This window comes from Euwallacea fornicatus, chromosome 16 (genome assembly GCF_040115645.1).
Source record: "Euwallacea fornicatus isolate EFF26 chromosome 16, ASM4011564v1, whole genome shotgun sequence".
Classification (NCBI taxonomy): domain Eukaryota; kingdom Metazoa; phylum Arthropoda; class Insecta; order Coleoptera; family Curculionidae; genus Euwallacea; species Euwallacea fornicatus.
The window spans coordinates 2,686,770-2,707,470 of NC_089556.1; the positions used below are offsets into that span (position 1 = coordinate 2,686,770).

Genomic DNA, 20,701 nt, shown 5'->3' on the forward strand with positions numbered 1-20,701 from the left:
CACAAATGAGCCCCAGGACAATGGGCTCACAAAAAAAATAATAGTGGGGAGAGTATTTTTTTTGTGGTCTCGTTTCATTATTTTAGTTATGAGATGTTGACTGATCAACGGGTTTGAAATTAGATTATAGTCTTGCATGAAAGAGAAACAGAATCAAAATAAAACTTCTGAATTCATTAATAAGTAGGTAGATTGTATTTGCATTTTCTCTTGTTTGCCCCCGGCGAAAACGCCCCTATGTGAAGAGTGTTCTATGGGAATTTGAACGTTTCTAACAACCCAAAAAAGCCAAGAAATTATCAAAAATTATGTCAAAATTACCATCCTGCACTTAAACTGATGAGCCTGACACTGAAACGCTTTTTACGCTCCAGCATTTTTTACGTGCTCCTAATTAGTCCCTCCTTCGCATGGAGCAACTAATTATAACATCCAGGTTAGGACTGAAAAGCTTCATCCTAAACGCGTCAAAAAATTTTTCTCGGGGAATGTTGAAATTGTTTATGGCTTCGAGGGCTGATCGCCAACACGCTGCCTTTTGGTCCAGACTCAGCCCCACCAAGCGATCCATTTACGTCAGCAACCCATCTTCTGATTAATCCAGATCTGTCCCTTTACTAAGTTCGCGCAATTCCGACCAATCAACAGACCACTTAATCTTCCTTCGTGGGCCCATTCATCTCGGCTTTTGAGCCTGTTTACGTGCCACATTCGTTCTTGTCGGCATAGGCACGTTTTTCCGCTAAATTTATCTTTAGAGAGGACTCAAAATTTCCACGTGGGATTTCGTAGTATTACTAATTAATATGGAGGAAGAGGGAACATACTCTAATTACTTTATTCAACAATGCTTTGAAAATTTTTGCTTTCATTCCTCCAAAGCCAACATCTGCCGGCGTTCCGGTGTTGTGCAATATAAACCAAAGCAAACCCAATTATTCCTCAAACATACTACCGTTCCTTGTTAATCTTTCAACCTTTTGACCCAACTTCTCTAGATTTAGGTAGAAATTGCAAATAAGGGAAGTAGAACTCCATTGTTGGAAGACTAACGACTTTTTTCCGAGCTTTTGTTGAAAACCGGACCGCATTTTCTGTGGGATACTCCCATCATGAGACTCGCAGTAATTTATATTTTCTTTCTCACATATTTACTAGATAATTCCAAATTAACGAGACACAAAAAAAAGGAAGTTGCAAAGAAATCAGTTACAAAGTTTCGCACAAGAAGCCACGTGCACCGTATTTGTTTGTTGGGTGTAGCCCGTTTCATCATGCGATGGTACACCTTGAAGGGCCATCCCAATCGCAATCTAAGATCGTAAAGCCCGTTAAAAACCTGTTTGAGACCCCCGCGAAATTAGCTGGGCCTTAGATACAACTGCTCTGCGGAAATGCACCAAATCTTTGGCTCGTGCGAAAAATGGGGCCCCTTTTTTAATCCCATCTCTCTCAGTTTCGGGCCCTCTCTTAACTTGTTTCCAGTTCAGGTTCAGCGACATCCAGACGAAGTTTAAAAACTTTCAGGGTCACATGAAATGAATAAAAATTCACAGGGATGGAATGGGAATGTTTCAATGAAGGCACGCAATTAAGGGGGAAAAATGTGTTTTGACCAGTCTCAGAAAATGCGATCCACCGCATTTCCTTGAATGCGATAGCTAAAGAAGTAATAAATCAAAAATTTAAGATTTCGAACTAGTTTTCACGAATTCGCGGTAGTTTGGCACGTGAAAGTAGGTACAGAAGAATCAATGCATTTTGATATCTACCTTTTCCAGAATTTGAAGTTTCAAAAAATGCTCTTCGAAATTGGACACTTTTAAGGGAGTTCGGGAGACTCAGAATAGTTGTGTGATAGCATGGAAAATTGAAATTAACAAAGGAGGCTCCACTATGTTTGAAAAATTATTTATAGCCCTCAAAACTAAGGAGACATAAGCACCAAATCAATATTTTCTAATAATTGTCAGCCTAACGAAACCCGCAAAATAAATCCGTTGAGAGTGGTTTTGAGAAATGCAGGATCGTTTCAAGCATTAATAGAGATTTTCTTATGTTTATTAGGCACTTTATCTAAGACGTCTTTTATTGACCCATATCATGGAACGAGCAGTGAAGGTGTTTATTGAATTTCCGTTACTTTTACCTGGGACATAGAGCAGCTGTTAACTTGGAAATAGGTGATGGAATAGTTCGTTTTTCTGAATTCATAGAAATCCTACTCAAAGCACCAGCACTTCAATCATTTGGCCTTTAAGGAGTGTTATTATATCTTCGGCAAAATGAGTTTCGTCAATCTCCACTTCGGGCAATACTTGTAGATCTTGATAATACGAATCAAAACGATCAACCGGCCAATAACCCTCCGGTTAAGCTTAGTATGACAGATATCTTCGATTTAAATCTGACTCATCAAGACAATCGCTAGTAACGAAAAGTCGCTGAGAAACTAGTTTTTAGTTTAAATTAGTTTTAGGCTCAGAAGTAATGCTTTGCAACGGTTTCAGGTGTTTCGGGTTAGTTCGGATTAGTTCAGGTTATTTAAAGGTTGACTATTGCGTACAGTAAATCAAAAAATTATTCATACATCCAGGTGAATCTCATTTATTGCAATTTTCGTAAGATAAAAACAATTTAAATCATAAAAATTTGATAAGTTCGCACAAACAAAGCATCATTACACAGATTTATGAAATATATAACCTGAAAATTGTCTTTCTACAAGAAAATTAAAGCAAAACGCCTTCAGGCATGTCCCAAAAAGTACTCATACGCTCATGTTTTAATGAATTTTTTTGCCAAATTCGCTATTTGCAAATTCCATTTATTTGCGATAAGCCTTGATTAGTTCACTCTAACACAAGTTAGAGCAAAGTAAAAAATAATAGTTATGAGACGAAGAGGAAATGAAATTAGCGGAGATGTAAAAAAGTTGATAATCAAATATCATTGGGGAGGAAAATCTCGTAGAAGAGTAACAGAAAGTGTTGAAGTAAGTTGTGCCACTATTCGGTACATCATAAAGAAATACAAATCAGCAGCATTTGTCAATAATTTAAGACGTTTTGGAAGATGAAGGAGAATAGCGCAACGCACAGAAAGCTTCGTTCTACAGCAGATTGAAAAGAATCCCAAAGTAAGTGCACCGTATATCGCCTCACAATTAGAACCGATAACTGGCCAAAAAAATTCATCCAGAAACCATTAGATACCATATCACGCGAATGGGATTCCATGGGAGAAGACCAGCTAAGAAAATCCGGATAAATAAAGTGAACAATAGGAGAAAACGTGTTTCGTTCGTCAATGAACACAGAGAGAAATCTCATAGAATTCTGAAAACAAGTTATTTTCTCCAAAAAGAGCAAATATAATTTATTTGCATCACGTGGTGTCAAGACAATGTGGAGAAAACTGGGGGAGAGAGTGAAGCAGAGCAATCTGAAATCAACAGTAAAATATGGTGGTGGAAACGTGATTGTTTGGGGCTGTATGGCAGCAAATGTTGTGCACAATTCAACTTTTGTCAAGGGGAACCGGGATAGATTCATGTATAAAAATATACAAAAGTTTGAATTAGACGAGAATTTTACTTTCAATCGTCAGCATTCATCAAATTCCATTCAAGAGTGGTCACTATACAGGGTGGTTCAAAATTGAGTGCAGTTATTTGAAGAGAATATTTTTCATAGAGTTCCTGGATGGAAACAAAAGGCGGATTATGCAAATTGCAGATCCCCCTGCAACCTTTCTGAAATTGAGTTTACATAATTCGTGAAGCAATAAATATATAAGGCGCCTAAAAAACAATGGCTTGCAAATTTTTATGAAATTTGATAGGTACCCGCCCTCACAATTTAACATAATGGATTTTTTTCGCCCAATTTTTGATGAATTCAGGTCCGGAGGGATATATCTTAGAACACAGGAACAGACAGTTTTATTCTGACATCAAAAATACTCTCCACAAATATTTTCGCTCAATCTTGAGCCTTCCTGTATAATATACTTCGCTTGTTAAAAAACAACTGCAATCCCCTGATCTCGATCCGATTGAGCACTTATGGGAACATTTGGAAAGAGTTAAAAAAAGGTAAAGAGAAATTTCGAAAAGAGTGGGAAAAAAGAGAAATTTCGAGCAAAGAGCCACTTCGCAATATTACTTTGGACGAATGGTTCAAAATCCTGAAAACGTTACCTACAATTTTGCTGAATCAATGAATTGTCGTTTACAAGCTGGAATCGACGCTAAGGGGTATTCCATCAAATATTAATGACTAAACTTAATTGTTATTTAGGGTAGAAGGTCATAGATGTTGGGTTTTGATAGTGTATGAACACGTTTTTTGGACATATTTAAAGATATTTTCTCTATTTTTCTTGTACAACGAAGCAGCTTCCTGATTATGTTCTTCATAAATTTTAGCGATCAAGCGTTATTTGTGCGATCATATTAACTTCTGTGATCGGAATTGTCTTGAAGTTACGAAAATTGCACATAAATGAGACTCGTCTGAGTGTATGAATACTTTTTTTTTTACTTACTATACATGATGCTCGATTACAAGAAGACCGAAGGGAGAGGGGAGGGGGAGTGTTCGGGGGTAAATCTCAGACTACCCGCTCGCCAGAAGAACATATCGGGTGTTATAGGAAGTCTTCACCTTGTGAGAAGAAAGTTCAGCTCACTTTAGTTCACGAACCCTAAAGACACCAAAGATGGACCACATTTCCACTTTCCAAGGGGACCTTATTAATTTCCATTTAATCCACCAGTCACATTACAGGAAATCAATAACTTGGCAAATACTTTTTTCTTTATAAATGATGATTTCTGTTTTTCTGCGACGACATTCGCAACCGATTTTATCATTCAACACAGAAATCACACCATCAATCATCCAGATGATATTCGAGCTTACGCAGGCGACATGTCTATCAAAAATTACTGAAGCGTCCAAATCAACTTAAAGCGCGATGTAACACGATCCGTCAAGCGCAAATATCTCGGCAACTGTCTGTAAAGTAGTTCCAAAACACGTGTTTTCCTGGCACAGATATGTACGGTCGGTCTAGCGTAAAGACGTCTTTGAAACCAAAGCTGAAAGAAGAATCGAAAATCTGTATTTATGGTTTCTAATAATTAGGTGCTTGAGTCAGCGACGCAACTTCATCAATGTTCCAACTGTTTTTACCAAATAACCATAATGGAAATTTTCTGATTCACTGAACCGTGCTGAAATGCATTTCTCTGATCCAAATAAGTGCAATTATTTTTAACAACCTTATAACACGTGACATATTTAGCCAGCGAAACCATATATCACCGTAATTTAATTGCCCATAACCAGAAATTGGTATGATTAATTTAGACGCACGCATGCCGTACACCTACAACATGTTGCAGTAAGTGCCATATGTGTCTAAAGGGTAATTTTTTTCGCACAGAGACGAATCTCCCCCCCCCTCCCCCTTAAGGCGGAATTTGACCTTCGACCTCTCCTATTTCTCATCAGATATTTAAATCCATTGAATTTTCGCCTCAACCTTCAATAAGAGCCCAATGAATCACAATAGAGCACCGATATATTTTTTGAACCGATACCCCGTGTGCGTGTGATTGCTTGTCAATATTTCATTCGGTTTATAAGGGGCCCTTGGTGAGAACTTTTTTTAACTGCCTGTAGAATGATTATTTCGAATGTAGCCAATTGTTCAATTGCTTCAGAAATCATTATGCATAGAGGACGAAAAGTTCCTTATAAATTCGTGAAAATACTTTTCATGGAAACGCCGGACCAATCAAATATCCTTTTTATTGTGTATTTTTTGGCGTAACAGATGTGTATAAAGGGTTACCCATGTGATAGATAAATGAATTGTTTCATTGTTTTCTTATGGAACCCCATGTATATCATGACGTTTTTGAATTCTTTGAGAAATTCTGAACATGTTCGGTGTAACATATCCATATCTAAATTCAACAGTTACTGAAGTATTTGCAGTTAAAGTGGTTTTCTAGAGCACCTGACCTCACCCCTATGAATTTTTTTATAGGGTTATCTGAAATGTAGGGTATATTTAAATAAGCGTAGAAATATGGAAATTTTCAAAAATAAAATTGCTCAAGAAGCTCAACAAATCCTCCTCAAATGATGAAGCGAAGTCCTTGAGGTATTTGTATTGCGGCCCGTCCACTACCAGGAAATCAACGGGGCACACTTTGATCATTTTATACTAGTAACCTTACTACTATCTCGTACTATCTAGCATATACTATCTAGTAATAAATGTTCGAACTGTGTCCTGTTGACTTTTTGACAGTGGGCAAACCGCAATTGAAATTCCTCAAGAAAATTTCTTATCATTTGAGAAAGTAATTGTTGAGCTTTTTCAGTGATTTTGCTTTTTTAATTCTTCTATATTGATGAGCTTATTTAAATACACACTACGTTACAGGTGTTTCACAGAACCCCGTAGGAAAACTCCCTAGGAGTGAAGTCGGGCTATCTAGCAGGTCACTCTAATTGCAAATATTTCAATGACTCTTAAATTTAGACGTGGTTATGTCACACGAATTATGTTCAGAATTTCACAAAAAGCTCAGAAACGTCATAATACACACGGCGTTTCATAAGGAGCAAATAAAAAACTACGTTTATCTACTACATCAGCAACCCTGTATACACATCTCGTACATTAAAAAATAACAACAATATTTGACGTGTTCCAGTATTTTTTACTTTTAACGAATTTATGCGAGATTTTTGGTCCTCTATATATGCTGCCAGGTAAGCACTCAATGAATAAGCATCCATACAACCAACAGACATCTGCTCCATTAACTCAAATGCAAGTACGCAGCAACTCCTGGCTCGTTATTAAAGGATTACCATGGTCACCTAATGGGTTTATAACACATAATTAATTAACGTTAAGAATGGCCTTAATTCCCTCCTCTGTATACCTACTTTAAACGGAAATTTAAGGATAAAGGGTTCAGGCAATGCTTTATGCTGATTAGTCCCAGCCTAAAACTTTAAATTTCATGAGGAAGTCCATTAGTCTTGCTATCTAGACACAAAACCTATTATCTTTGATAGAGTTAGATTAAAACTCTTCGGGGCGAATTGCGAAACTGCAGCTAGTTTATCAGCACCACAACTGATATAGAAACCCGATCCTGATGAATGGTCTGTAGGAATTTGAATTTTCACTAAAAACTTATGTTTTCGGAAAAGTTCAGAAATTGTCCCTTAGGAGCCAAAATATTAATGTGCGGATTATAAGTGTCTCAAGTTCCAAGAGGTATTGAGTTTTCCAGGAGGACAAAGAATCATCATTGAAAAAATAATACATATCTCAATGAACTATTTGCTTCGCTGACCATCAGACACACACCCTCCATCAGAATCGAAAAAACTATCATGGGGCTAATACCCATATTAGCTATTAACTAATGAAGGGCACATGCCCCGCACGTGTCAAGGTGCAAGTCCCACACACACACACACACACAGGGTAGAAGAATGGTCTTATTGACAATATTTTTGCAAACTAATAGAAGTGGGGCCCGCATGCTATCGCCATCATCATTGCAAACGAATAGGCCCTTATTAGAATGCGCTTTTTGCTACAATACATATTCGATTATGTGGAAACTATTGTGGGTTTTTGTCCTTTTCGATATGGAAAATTCGAGAAATTAAGGAAAGAATCGCGCCTGAAATATGAGCACCGTTTCTGTCAATGAGGATAGATTCACCTGGATTCTTTTACCGTCTCCTTGTCCTCGTGATGTATGAAGTTGCTGGTAACTGGTTGTACCAGTCAATTAAAATGTTTGTGAGTATTATGTAGGAATTTCACCTTTAGTAATCAGCTTGTTAACCATATTTTTAATTTTCGTCTATATATTTTCTTTTCTATTCAGTTTCATTCCTTGCAGAATGCAGTACGTGTCTGTGCATATCTTACCTGAAGCGCAGATATAACGAATGTGTGGTAACAGGCACATCGGTATTGGTCTCACTTGAAGAAACTACATGCTCGAATTTTTCTCCTTCCCATAGAAGATCTTGCACTTCTTTGGACTGATTTCGATTGCGAACAAATTCGTTCTTCTCGGATACCCAGATGTTTCTTAAATATCATTCGAAGGTTTATCAACTATTATTTTCTTGAGTGATTTCCATTTGATCTTCAGTACCTGATCCAATCGAGAAATTGATTATCTCAACTCTACGCAATCCGGTTGATCATACCTTCGTTAGTTTTTGAGATAGGATATCGCGGATACTGTGATTTTAGTCTTTAATGATTAACTGTTTTGAACTTTGATGGTTGATGATAACTTTTTTTACCTTTTTAAAAATAATTGCCGATATTTCGTTAACCCATAGCGCGATAATTGGTATGATACAGTACATTTGTTTGAAAGTACCATGGACATGTTTCAACTTGACAAACTACCATGAAACAAATCTGGTTTACGGCCGTTCCCCTGGAGAAAAAATTATTTCATTATCATACCATATGGAACTGATGTAATTCTCTATATGATCTCAAATGAATCTAATCTAATCTATCGGGAACTTCAAATAATGAAGTAATGAAGCATCGAGTTCCAATGGTATTAAAATTTTTAGTCAACCAGCACTTTCTGGATGAACATATTCTCGTTTAGAGTCCATCCCATTTGAGACAAATGGCTAGGCAAATCCTTCTGGTGCCGACACTTATATAGAGGAAACAGCAAAGCTTAATAGTCCGAAAAAATCATAATCATTGGCCCAAGGAAACCCACCCTTGAGAGACCCACAACCGAGACATGTAAATATGTAACCACCCCATAGTAAGGAAGACGCCTTAATTATATGGGATATGCATTCCTTGCGTTCCTACTTCCGTGTTTCCATGTCACCATGAAAAATGATACTTTTAATTTGGTAAATTTTACGATCACCAATTTAACTCCCCTCCCCCACGCCCCTCCTGGTTAATTAGGTAGTTTTTTTGTGACCTAGCGGAACTTTGTTTTGATATGGAGATGATTGATGATGGGAAGTATGAATGTTGGATTATTAGAGTAACTGTCATTGTTGACGATGTAGCCTTCGCTATGCACGTCGCGTAAAACATGTAAATCAAAAATCTTCAGCCCTGGGGCTCGTAATAAAAGATTTCATCGAGCATCTGCCCGATCCCGAATCGAACGCACGTTTGCTGTCTTCGACCTCTTTTTGTTTCCCTTTTAGTCTTTTGTGATTCGGGGCCCTTTTTTCTTCCTGGTTCTAGTTACTCGTGAAAGCAATCGATTTGGAACGGCCCTGACCCTCTGGAACCGTTAAAAATTCGCAGACAAATTCTCCAATATGACTTATTTCCCTAAATCACATTTTCTGCTTGAGCGCGACCTTTGCTCTCTCTGTATAAGCTTTCAATCCAAAACATCATATAACTATTCCAGACTCCGCCCCCTGACTTAAGTAGAGCTAAAGTGGGGCGGGCAAATCACCTCCCCTTTCCTGAAAACATTTCCAGCCTGAAAACTCCCCGGAGATCAGTTTGGGATGCGCCGGCCCACAACTGCTCTTAATCGAATTAAGAAATTACACCGAAAAAGTCTAGTCCGAACATTAATTTGAATTAGTGCGCCATATTGTCACAAACGCGATAATTTGCATGTTTTGTGAATAATTAAGTGCTGCTGGTAAAATAAACGATAATTATCGTTGATACGTAGCACTGGTGGTTTTCATGATCTAAGGTTTTGGAGATTGGAATATACGCATATTGACATAATCTACATCGATATCAGGTACGTATTTAGTTTGGTATGAATCATTTTTTTAACATTCTATCAATAATTGATAAGATTACTAGGAAAAGCTTTTTTCAGAGCCTGCACTCGCGATACCTTGAAGAGCGTATTTTGCAGATATGGTGTCTAGTGATTTTTTTATTTTCTCAGATATATGCCTTAAAACTATTGAGATTCTCATCCTGTATGCAACTGATTTATCTCCAACTCCCAAAAAAGAGTTGGAGATATGTTTTTCTTCAATACATCAACACGTATTCTTCTAGTCAAAGTCTTGAAATTTAAAAAGGGAACAGAGAATTTGAAGAAACTACGGAGAAAAAATTGATACATTTTTTAGTTATTAAAAACTCATGTAAATGATGTCACGAGTACTTACTTTTTTGAATAAATGTTTTAAAGTCCCCATCCTCCCTCTAAAATGGCGAGAAAAACATAAACTTAAGCCAAAAAACGTCAGAAAATTGGAATGGAGAAAAGTAAAAATTTAGTGGGGAAAAGAACAGATATTTTAAATAATGGGTAGAGAGTTTAGAGAGCGACTAAGAAAGATTTTTAAAAACTTAGAGACATTACAGTCTGACGTCAAGAGAGAAAAAACAGAGATACGAAAAAAAAGAATTATTGATGGTTCATGTAACAAAAGGTCAAATTTAAGTGAGAAACACAGAAACTTGCACACGAGTGCGTCCTCAGAGTCGTTTCTAATTTTTAATAATTTTTGAGCTGTTAATCGACGTCTCCGGAGCCGTATCAGCAAATTTTTCCTCAATGTAAAAACTCTTAAACAATATTCAGTTTTCAGGTTATCCAAATTTTTTTTTTTTATTCCAAAGGAATACTGACAAATAGCGCCACGTTCGCCCAAAAAATCTTAATAAACTGCGGGGAGCCTCAGTTGGAAGTCCTCACCTTAAATGGGTCCGACCCTTCACACTTGCCACTGTACAAGCTCGTACCTGTCAAAAATGGTTCCTTCCTTAAATTAGGTACTCCTTTCTGCAATATTAGCTATACTTGCAGTGGTTTAGTTTTCTTCGTATTATTCGTCAACAAATCTGTATTAGTTTCTACAAGTCCAATTTACCACCCATGATGATTTGCTCCATAAGGGGCAAATTTTCACGTTTTCAGCCGCCAGCACTCTCACCCAAATTCCCACATTCCCATTGGTCATTATAACCTTTTGATTGTAAAAGAGGAGAATATTTCTTTTATCGTCATAAGATAGTTCATATTTCTTGGTGAGGTCCATCACTAAAATAGCTTCATATTAGACCCTGGCCACCAGCACCTCATGCTGAACCCTAAACCTTTCGCTAATTATGATGCGATTGACTGATTTTAATGCAGCAGGCCTGAGGAAATAGGTTCCACTTTATCCATTATTCTGTTTCCAGCTGCTGCTCAGTAATTGCGAAGCTGTCCATTAATTCTTGTTTGCCTTTTGTTCTTATCTCTGTTTTTAGCGCCGTCTCTTCTCTTCTAGTCTAAGCAGCTTCTGTTCTTCTTTTTGCGTCGTTATATAAAAACAAGCACTGCAGCAAGTCATTATTTCACTAGTTAAGATTCTAACTCACTACCTAACAATGGTCTCCATACATATCCCATAATTTTCTTAAAAACATGCGCCAATCAACAGAAAGAAACATACCAGATTATTAGACATATATATGTATTAAGAAGCAGTAAATTACACATTGAGACAACTCCGTGATACACCCCTTTTTCCTCTACATGTATATTGTTAAGTCGGCCGCGCGCCGCAACAATGTGTATGTCTAATCAATATATAAAGTTCACTGAAATTAGCATACTGTGAACATAAACTGTAAACATTTTTTTCATTTCAGATCAACCGTAGAAACCTCCGAAAAGCCTGCGACAAAAATCTTAATTTCGCGGAGACAGGCGGGTATAATGGTTGGCAAATTGGGCCATTGATCGGGTGTAACCACAAAGAAGTTTAAAGAAATGTTCAACTTTGAAGGGCAGCATCACACGACGTCTGTCGACTACAATAACGGCGGGAATGAGTACAATGGAAGTCGCTGTTACTCACCCCAGAACAACGCCAGACATTTTTCGGTTAGCAGCCTGCTGAGACTCGGCCAAAAGAGGTCAAGTTCGGAAATTGAGGACAGTAAGTAAGGAATTTGAATTTAATGATTGAAATGGTGTCGAACGCCTTGTCAATGTAGCTGAAATCCGCTTTAAAGGCATAGAAAGGCAAAAAACGGCAAATTTTGGCTAAGCCTAAAGTAGCCTACCACCGGCCGCTAGGTACCAAGTAAGGCTTGTTCGGTGGGACCAGCTAGATCCTGTTTGGCAGAGTCGGCTGTTTTGACTCTTTGAAACTGTGCGATATCGCGTTACAAGATTTGAAAGCGAACACAGGCAATTGGTTTAAATACCGTTAAAACTGGTCAATTAAAATTAATATTAAATGTTTGCATTTTGAGACTTTAAGCTGTAAAATACAGACATTTTTTCAATTTTTGAAGACATAATTTATTTAGGCATAGCTACTTATAAGAATTTCATATTATTACTGTTAATTCAAACGTAAAATAAATTTTAAATAATTTTAAATATTATTTAAACCAATTCTAAATGTTATGTGAAGTAATTTATAATTTGTTTTCCGCAAATTAACGTAATTCGTAGGATTAATTTTTGCAAAATTTGTACTTTTGGAGATATTGAGGCATAAAAAAATTAGATCTATTTTGACTGGCACTTTAAGGAACGACCGAGATACAGAACTCATCTAACACCTGAATCCAGTCCTGATTCCAAAAAAATTATCCATAACCAAATTGCTTATCCCGACAAATCTCACACATGTAAACTCATAAAAAAGGAACTTCAAAGCAAAACCCGAAAAATCTTAGACAGCCGACAAATTATTTAAACTCTCTCAATTCGTCTTGTGGCTTGTTGTTTTGAAATTTTCTTTCCGTCGTGCTCCCTTTAATTTATAAACCTCTGGAAAATCGACATCGGTTTAAGTCAAAGCACCTTTTGACGAATGGTGGCAAGTGCACCGGCGAAAGTGTGCAATTATCGTAAAAGACATGATATACGAGATAAACGAGGCCTTTGATACTGTCGACCGATCTATTAATAACTCGTGTTGGGGCCAAATTAATTGCGCTTAAATCTAAGTTTATAGGTGGGTATTAGTACCAAAAGCTATTTCCATTTCAGATTACATGCTGGAGGAAAAGTCGAATAACAAGAAACCCAGAAGAAATCGCACTACTTTTACCACAGCCCAATTAGCCGCTCTGGAAAAAGTTTTCGAAAAAACTCACTATCCTGACGCCTTTGTGAGGGAGGATTTGGCCTCTAAGGTCAGCCTCAGCGAAGCCAGAGTGCAGGTAAAAATAAGAAATAACAACTTTTCACAAATCCATCAGTATACCATGATTTATAGGTTTGGTTTCAAAACAGAAGAGCTAAGTTCAGAAGAAACGAAAGAAGCCTTATCATACACAAATCTTCAAATTCCAAACTCTCCACCAAACCATCTTCACCTGTGGGGATTCCGTTGAGACCGGATGGTTTAGCCCCCGAAAAGGGACTTCCCTACCAAAATTCCCCTAATCATCCACCAGATTTGCAGTACGTGATGCCTTGGAAATGCACCTACACGCAGTACAATCCAGAAAATCTCTATTCCAGTAATTTAAATCCGTCTAGTTGTAATTTGTTCCCTTCTAATGCTTTTAGTTACGGCTCTAGTGTTTGTAATAGGTTGGACGTAAGTGGTTTTAGGTATAGACAAGAGTTTAATTTGTGATTTTGTGCTAACATAGTTTCTTTCTCTTCCACGCAATTTTTATTAATAGTTTCTTACCCAGTGAATGCGAAAAGTGCCACATTCCCACACGTGCTACACACAATTACCGTCATCTGAAATCATTTTGATCGCAATGAAGTAAATTTTCAAGTGCGATGGCGGTTGTTTTAGGGATGTTATAAAAAAATTTGTTAAAGCCGACCCTGTCATCACCTACGACATTTGGTTCAAATATGAAAAAGTAATCGCCGAAATCAATAACTCTAAATAATGATGAATTCGTATCACCTGGACTGGTAAGACGACTATCAAATTACGTTGACTTCCTGTACGTATTTCAAATCAGAGAATCAAACCTATCCAGGGTATGAGATATTACTGATTATTCTTAATCGGAATACATAAACATTTTATTCAACGAAAGATTTCATTATAATCAAGATTTACATTATATCACATTATATTATAATACTCCTAAAACTTTACTTCATGACAATGAATTAATCAGGTGATAACTAGTTTTTTTCAAATTTTCGAGTAGAACCAAATGAATATCACTTAAACTGTAAGTTCTACCGTCATCAAAACTTTCCACAATTCCTCTATAAGCTTCATTCATACTTTCTTTCACCACTCTATTTATCTTTTCCTTATCGAACACCTGTGAATTTTCCTTCTGTGTCGACAGTTTCTGCTGCAATTGATTTATTTTCAATTTTTGTTCCTCCACTTGCAATCTTAAATTCTCGCTTTCCTTCTGGAGCTCAATATAGTTTGCATTGCTGCTCTCTGCTACTCTATTCCGTTCATTGAGGGATGCTATAAGTTTTTCAAGTTCGGATACTTTGCCTTTTAATTCATTTATTCTTTGCAGCAGCAGCTCCTCATTATTAGCGGCCTCGCGTAAAGAAACTAATTCCACTTCCAAAACATCCACCTGCTGCTTTGCGCTCAGTGATTTTTCCAATTCCTGGCACTTCTCGTCATATCTCCTCTTCAGAATTTCAAAGTCTGCCCGCGTCCTTTGATAGTCAGTAGAAAGATTATCAATTTTCAAATTTTGGCATTTGATTCGTGTCTGCAAAGCAGTCACATCTTCACCACAATTTCCGTTCTTGTCTCGATTATTGAGAACTCTATTTAGCTTTAAGTTTATTTCTGCTAAATTTGCTTTCAGCTCGGCATTTTGGGCAACAATGTAATTTCCAAAGCCCAAGTCTGGCAAAGGTTGGGTGTAAACTAAAGCAGAGTTTTGATGATTCAACATCAGGTGATTATTAGGCACGAATATATTATTGTTGAGTGGAATGTTGTTTTCTGGTAAAACTGGGGCTAAACTCTTATCTTGAGTGTTCAAATTTCGTTTCGCTTTACTTGGAGCAACTACAGATTTAACTGGGAGGGGATCACTTGAACTCGATTCTGTCTCAGAGTCTGATAATTCACTGCTTTTACTTCTTTCTAATCTTCTGGGTAAAATTGGCTGACCTAGTTTTGTAATTCTGGATAAGATTTTGTCTTTTGAACTTGACTCCGTAGAATTTGGTATTTCTTTAGTCTCCAAACTATCTTTGATGCTACTTGTATTTTCTTCTTTATGAGTACTTCTCAAAATATTATCAATTATACGACAGTTATGTTTGCTGACACATTGAATAAATGCTTCAAATCTTTCAGTATTATCAAAACTTAGGTTCCACACATGTTTGTGCCTATCAGTGAATGCAATGAAATTATTAGAGTATTTGTAAAAAGTCAGCACTTCTCCCAAAGTTTCTCTAATAAGAATTTTATCTTTCTGCTGGTAGGCTATCAGTTCAAAAGAGGAAACCGTTGGGTTTTCAATGACGGCTACCATGTATCTCCCCATAGTCACATTTTTGCCGTTTTCTCTGTAAATATAAAACAAAATGATGAGATTATAGAATAAACTGGAAAACGCAGTAGATGGGATGAAATTCTTGATCAGTCTGAGCCGGAGTAAAAAAATTTGAACGTGAAATAAGTTAACAAAGGAATACTCACGATTTCCATAGATGAATAACATTAGCCAAGACGACTGAGGATTGGGTATTTTGTAGTGGATTTTTACTCTGTTTTGTTGTATGTATAGGCTCATCAGGTTTTGGTTGTTTAGGAGCTTTGTATACCAAACTGGATTTGCCCTCCTCAGAATGAGTTGAGAAAGTATTGAATATTGATGACAATTTTGAACTGAAAGCAAGAACAAGAATTAAAAAAAAACTGCTTCGCCATATTGTCAAGATACAAAGTAAAAGATTCAATTGTACAGACCATAAGACTGAAATACAAGAGCAAGGTCTGAAACTTCAAAAGGTCATTATCAGGTTTTTGAGATGCAAATAATATGAAAATGCTTAGATTCGACAAATATTACATAAGAAAATGGTGATTTCCAATATTGCCTTAGAAAAAGACTGTATATTCTCAGGTATGCCTCAAGTTGAACTGAAAATAAGATTGAATGTGGAGGACAAGACTGGCAAGTCCTTATATCAATATTAGAAGAAAAAGAAAATTTTAAATGATAAATTACTTGTTAAACTATAAAATAATAAATGGCTCCATATTGACCATTTTGCCTAGTAGAAAGCTTGCAGTTGGTATCCCAGATAGATATGTTTTATTGTTACATAAATCCATGAATTGACAAATGAAAAAAATACACTAATCTGAGACACCAAGTGTCCATCAATCAGTGGACAAATCTGTCCTTTGAAACTAGCCTACCAAAGCCTAGTTAGCGCAAGATTGAAACTAGATTAATATGATAAAGATCTAATTAAACATACTTTGGGGCCAGCACAAAATCATCATCATCAGTTTCGAACATTTTGCTAGTGCTTCTTAGTTTATCCCAGTGTTTTCTATATATACATAAGTATTTTTCTTATAATAATTTTTGTACATTCTTGATTCCACTGCTATTTGTCACAGCTTATATTTTAATTACTATAAATATTTAAAAAAATTAAATTAAGTATGAAATGTAATTAATATTCTCAATAACAATAAATTATCTAAATTTATAATAAAATGTAAACAGTCAAGTCAACACTCATATAACTGTCAGTGTCAAAATTCACAGCTGATGGTAACAGATAAAACAATTCCCTCCTATGTGACTCACTCTTACCTATACGGTAGTAAGAGAAAACTTATATCATTTATCCAAAAAAATATATAAATAAATTCCTATATGTCTAATTCCTCCACATAACCCCAATAATCGTAGCGACGTAATCCATGCCGAATATTCTATTTTTTTAAAATAAAAATTCCACTTTATTCCCCGCAAAAAAGCCTAAATTCTATGGAATATCGCCTAGAATCACTTGAAAGATGCCTGCCGTAATAATGGAGTGTCCTGATCTTAGCGAATTCCAGGTATTTCCAATTCTCTTACACCGAACACTATTTAAATCTGCTTTTCACCTCTTCTTTATGTCAGGAAACCCTCAAGCAAATGCGTAAAGCAGACGACATCATAGTAAACACAATAAATTCGGTTATTCCCACAGATTCATTTCATGCAGATCAAACTACTGCATGCAAGTCAATTTACCAACAGATTCAACAGGGCCATGATAAACGCGAAGGTTTTATTAGAAATTGCATTTCATTTACCTTGGGCAATATTAAAAAACTAAAGAATGAGAGGGACGATAAGGCTGATAATCATGATGTTCCTAAATCTCTGAGGTCTGAACAAACCAAAGTAAGGCTTTTTCTTAATGCTCAATAAGATGTTTGTAAAGAAATTGTTTCAGTTAAGAATGCTCCAAGTAGAACTTACAGTTGAAGACTTGATTAAGCAGAGGTCTGTGAAGGTTTTCAACGAGAGATGCAGGCAATATTTTAAGCCACCTTCATGATATAGTACTTTCTAATGGGTGAGCATTGGAAAAAACCTCACAGTAGGTGGTAAACCTTAAATGTAAGGCAAGGATTAAGCCATTTGCTATTTACCATCAAACAGCTGATTAAGAGATATCAGTTGATGAACTTTGCAGACATACTTTCATTATGTCAGATCCCATATGAGGTTTTTAAAGTGATCTCCCTTTATATGTACTTTAGTTTTTTTTTTGTAGTAAAACAGCCTTATGCAAATGTTGATATAGTAATAAACTTGTTAATGTATTTTTTTTGATATTGCCAAAAAAATAATTACACAAATAAAACATTTTTACAGTTTTATTTCTTATTATGAAAATACAACACTAACGCTTCCTGCGCAGTTGCAATGAATTCCTTCTGAGCCAAGCCGCACGTCTGGAACCACCCTTGGTCTGCGAGTATCTGTGTCCCTTGCCCAAACCACGAGAGGATCTTCCTGAAGATGTTTTGCCGCGCAATTCGCGATGTTTGTGGACTGAATTTACAATCCAGTTCACTTTAGGATCACGTCTTATAGCCTAAAAATTAAGAAAACTCCAATTAATTTCTATTTTACCCAATAGGAAATATAAATTTTTATAGAAGAATGTTGCAGAGTTCTAGATAGTTTTTAATACTGACTAATTAAAAACATGCTGGCCAATGCAAATAATATAGCATTACTGCAAAAGTTTAACATCCATAGCAGATAGGTGCCAACTGATCGGTAATGCATATTTTTTAATATAAAAATAAATAATACTTACAGTGTGTGCAGGGTCAATTAAAATAATTTCAAAATATTTATATGAGGAGTCCTGAGCCACCCAATATGAGTTAAGAACTCTTAAACCTCCACATCTTCTTCCTACCCTTTCCTGAAAAAAAAAAAAGAAACTCAATATTATGAAGTGTAAAAACCAAATAAACAAAACATACTTCGGCAATAGATTGTAGGTTACGGACTGGCTTTAACTCATTAACTCCATGGCTTTTGGGCTTACCATAAGTGGCTCCCTTTGGTACTGGGCGTTTGCGACCACCACGGCGCACTCTGATGCGGAAGATTACAAAACCTGCAAGCAAAATACAAATATGATTTTATTTTTCAAATAAAAATGGACCATTAACATAAATGCAGATATATGGAAACTTTATTCTTACCTTGTTTGGCCCTGTACCCCAGCCTTCTAGCCTTGTCAGGGCGACTTGGTCTGGGAGTCCTATGCAGCTTGGTTAACTGCCTGTACTGCCATACGCGTACCCTTAATAAGAAACGAAGAACATCGCTTTGTTTCTTCCGGTAAAGTTCTTGGATGTATTTGTAAGCCCCCATGTCGGAAACCTGGAGTCAAAAATAGAGCAATTAGTTTCTTGTTTTGCTAACCTCTACTACATTTCAAAGGTGTTTTTGTTGCTTTTTGGCATTTAGGAAGCGGAAATATCCACATCATTTAATAGAGGGGACTTCGAGGGAAATTTTTGTGTTTAAAATTTTTTATTTTTTAGTGAGATGAACTTAATTTTTAACGAAACAAAATTACAAAATAAAAACGTACCTACAAATCTCTGTAGAAATTTATGAAAGGATAATGGAATGGCTCATATGGCAGTTGTGTCATATGACACATGAATGTTGTGGTTAGAGTTTGACATCAAATAAGGGTTTTCGCCATAAAGTAGAGTTACGGTGTAGATGGAGCGATTAAAAGGAGTACATGGACCTATTCAATATATATTCACATTTAATTCAAATTTAGAAATAAGATAAGATGAAGATTTTTTAATGAACACATGTGTTAGGCAAAAGAAATGAAGTAAATATGCTATTGTACTAGTAAATTAGTCAAGCATGTTCTCACCAATAAATTAGCTTCATTTTGCGATTCTCTAAAGTAACTAAAATATTATAATTTTACTAATAAAACATAACAGAATATTATGAAATATCAATACCATGTGCAAAATCTACGGATGATATTAATATTTAGTCGGCTGTAATAAAAGCGATCATGCGTAGATTTACAATTATGATTAAAGTGTCGAATTTGCGCCAGGGTGACCTGAGTTCGTATCCTGATAGAGATTTTTTTTACAATTAAAAGGGAGATTAATTATGATCCGATTCGTCCTTTAAAATGTTATTGAATGTGCTTAAATGGTATAGGAAGTTCCACATAAAAGTTATGTTTATATCTAGAAAACGAGGAAACTTAGAACTTATCAGTAACTCTAGTCAAAAAAGTGCCTAAAAAAGGTATTCATCATTTCTCGATTCAACCTCGAATCTTTTCCAATAATTTTTCAGTAAAAATTAAATCGAAAACGTGATATAAAAAAGTTTTGGGCGGGAAAAAGAAGGCAAAACTCTAAAAAAAAAACAACTTGTAGGTTGTCGCAGTCGCCTAGAATACCTTACGGCGACGATTTTAGAAATTCTAAATTCGCGCTAAATATCTTATAAAACTTTCAGAGCTAAACTAAAAAAAAATTAAACACCCTGCATCTCAGAAACGAATTCTAGAACATACTGCTGATGTAATTTAATTTTGGGACACTCTATGTAATATATTAAAGATTCAGATCCGCAATTCCCCTATCCAAAGATAACAACTAAAATGAAGCGTGAAAAGTAGAAAATATGCGTCCGCTCTGTCTTGGTGCGACTGAATATCCATGCTTTAGTGAAGGGCGACCTGCGTTCTTTTACGGGTGACTTGGTGGGAACATTGTGTAAAAATGGATTAGTAGTGAGGATGTTTCAACGTTCTCTTGAAAGTAAACATGTTTATGAAATTTATGTAAATTCTTCGGTTAATTTCGAATTCTTATCTACCCAGTGAATCATACGTCTTCGACGGAAAGATCTCATCCACATTACATGGTCAAAAAGACCCATTAATGATATGATTATATCAGTCAATAAAATTTATTCGGTAGCCTAATCGAGTTCTTTATTAAATATGACACAATTGTTTGTCAATTCGCATTTCCTCTGACCCCTTTAATTTTAGCAGGATTTTTAATCTAACATTACGTGCAGAAGTGTCTAAGATAAATATAAAATTATTTATATGGGTTCCGGGCTATTTTCAGATGTGGCCTATTCGTTCATTTGATAAGTATTAACTATTTTGGGAAATTGCTAATAAGTTCCAGTAAATTATGAG

General features: G+C 36.1%; 4 protein-coding genes across 4 annotated transcripts; 2 read left to right on the plus strand and 2 right to left on the minus strand.

Annotated features, from left to right (window-relative positions):
- Positions 1–9,575: 9,575 nt before the first annotated feature.
- On the plus strand, positions 9,576–13,660 carry LOC136344108 (retinal homeobox protein Rx3-like). The gene is made up of 4 exons (XM_066291241.1): positions 9,576–9,823; positions 11,680–11,969; positions 13,037–13,209; positions 13,266–13,660. Exons 2-4 carry the CDS (start codon positions 11,801–11,803, stop codon positions 13,629–13,631), a joined length of 708 nt encoding a protein of 235 aa, XP_066147338.1. The 5' UTR covers positions 9,576–9,823; positions 11,680–11,800; the 3' UTR covers positions 13,632–13,660.
- Positions 13,661–14,039: 379 nt separating this feature from the next.
- LOC136344096 (uncharacterized) lies at positions 14,040–16,711 on the minus strand. Its single transcript, XM_066291215.1, has 3 exons — positions 16,445–16,711; positions 15,657–15,845; positions 14,040–15,523 (listed from the first exon to the last, which is right to left on the minus strand). The coding sequence occupies exons 1-3, from the start codon at positions 16,483–16,485 to the stop codon at positions 14,119–14,121; spliced, it is 1,635 nt and encodes a 544-aa protein (XP_066147312.1). The 5' UTR covers positions 16,486–16,711; the 3' UTR covers positions 14,040–14,118.
- A 136-nt stretch (positions 16,712–16,847) lies between these two features.
- Ccdc58 (Coiled-coil domain-containing 58) lies at positions 16,848–17,849 on the plus strand. Its single transcript, XM_066291245.1, has 3 exons — positions 16,848–17,039; positions 17,104–17,370; positions 17,423–17,849. The coding sequence occupies exons 1-3, from the start codon at positions 16,995–16,997 to the stop codon at positions 17,525–17,527; spliced, it is 417 nt and encodes a 138-aa protein (XP_066147342.1). The 5' UTR covers positions 16,848–16,994; the 3' UTR covers positions 17,528–17,849.
- Positions 17,835–19,191, minus strand: RpL15 (ribosomal protein L15). Its single transcript, XM_066291243.1, has 5 exons — positions 19,091–19,191; positions 18,696–18,876; positions 18,471–18,607; positions 18,299–18,409; positions 17,835–18,070 (listed from the first exon to the last, which is right to left on the minus strand). The coding sequence occupies exons 2-5, from the start codon at positions 18,865–18,867 to the stop codon at positions 17,876–17,878; spliced, it is 615 nt and encodes a 204-aa protein (XP_066147340.1). The 5' UTR covers positions 18,868–18,876; positions 19,091–19,191; the 3' UTR covers positions 17,835–17,875.
- Positions 19,192–20,701: the final 1,510 nt, after the last annotated feature.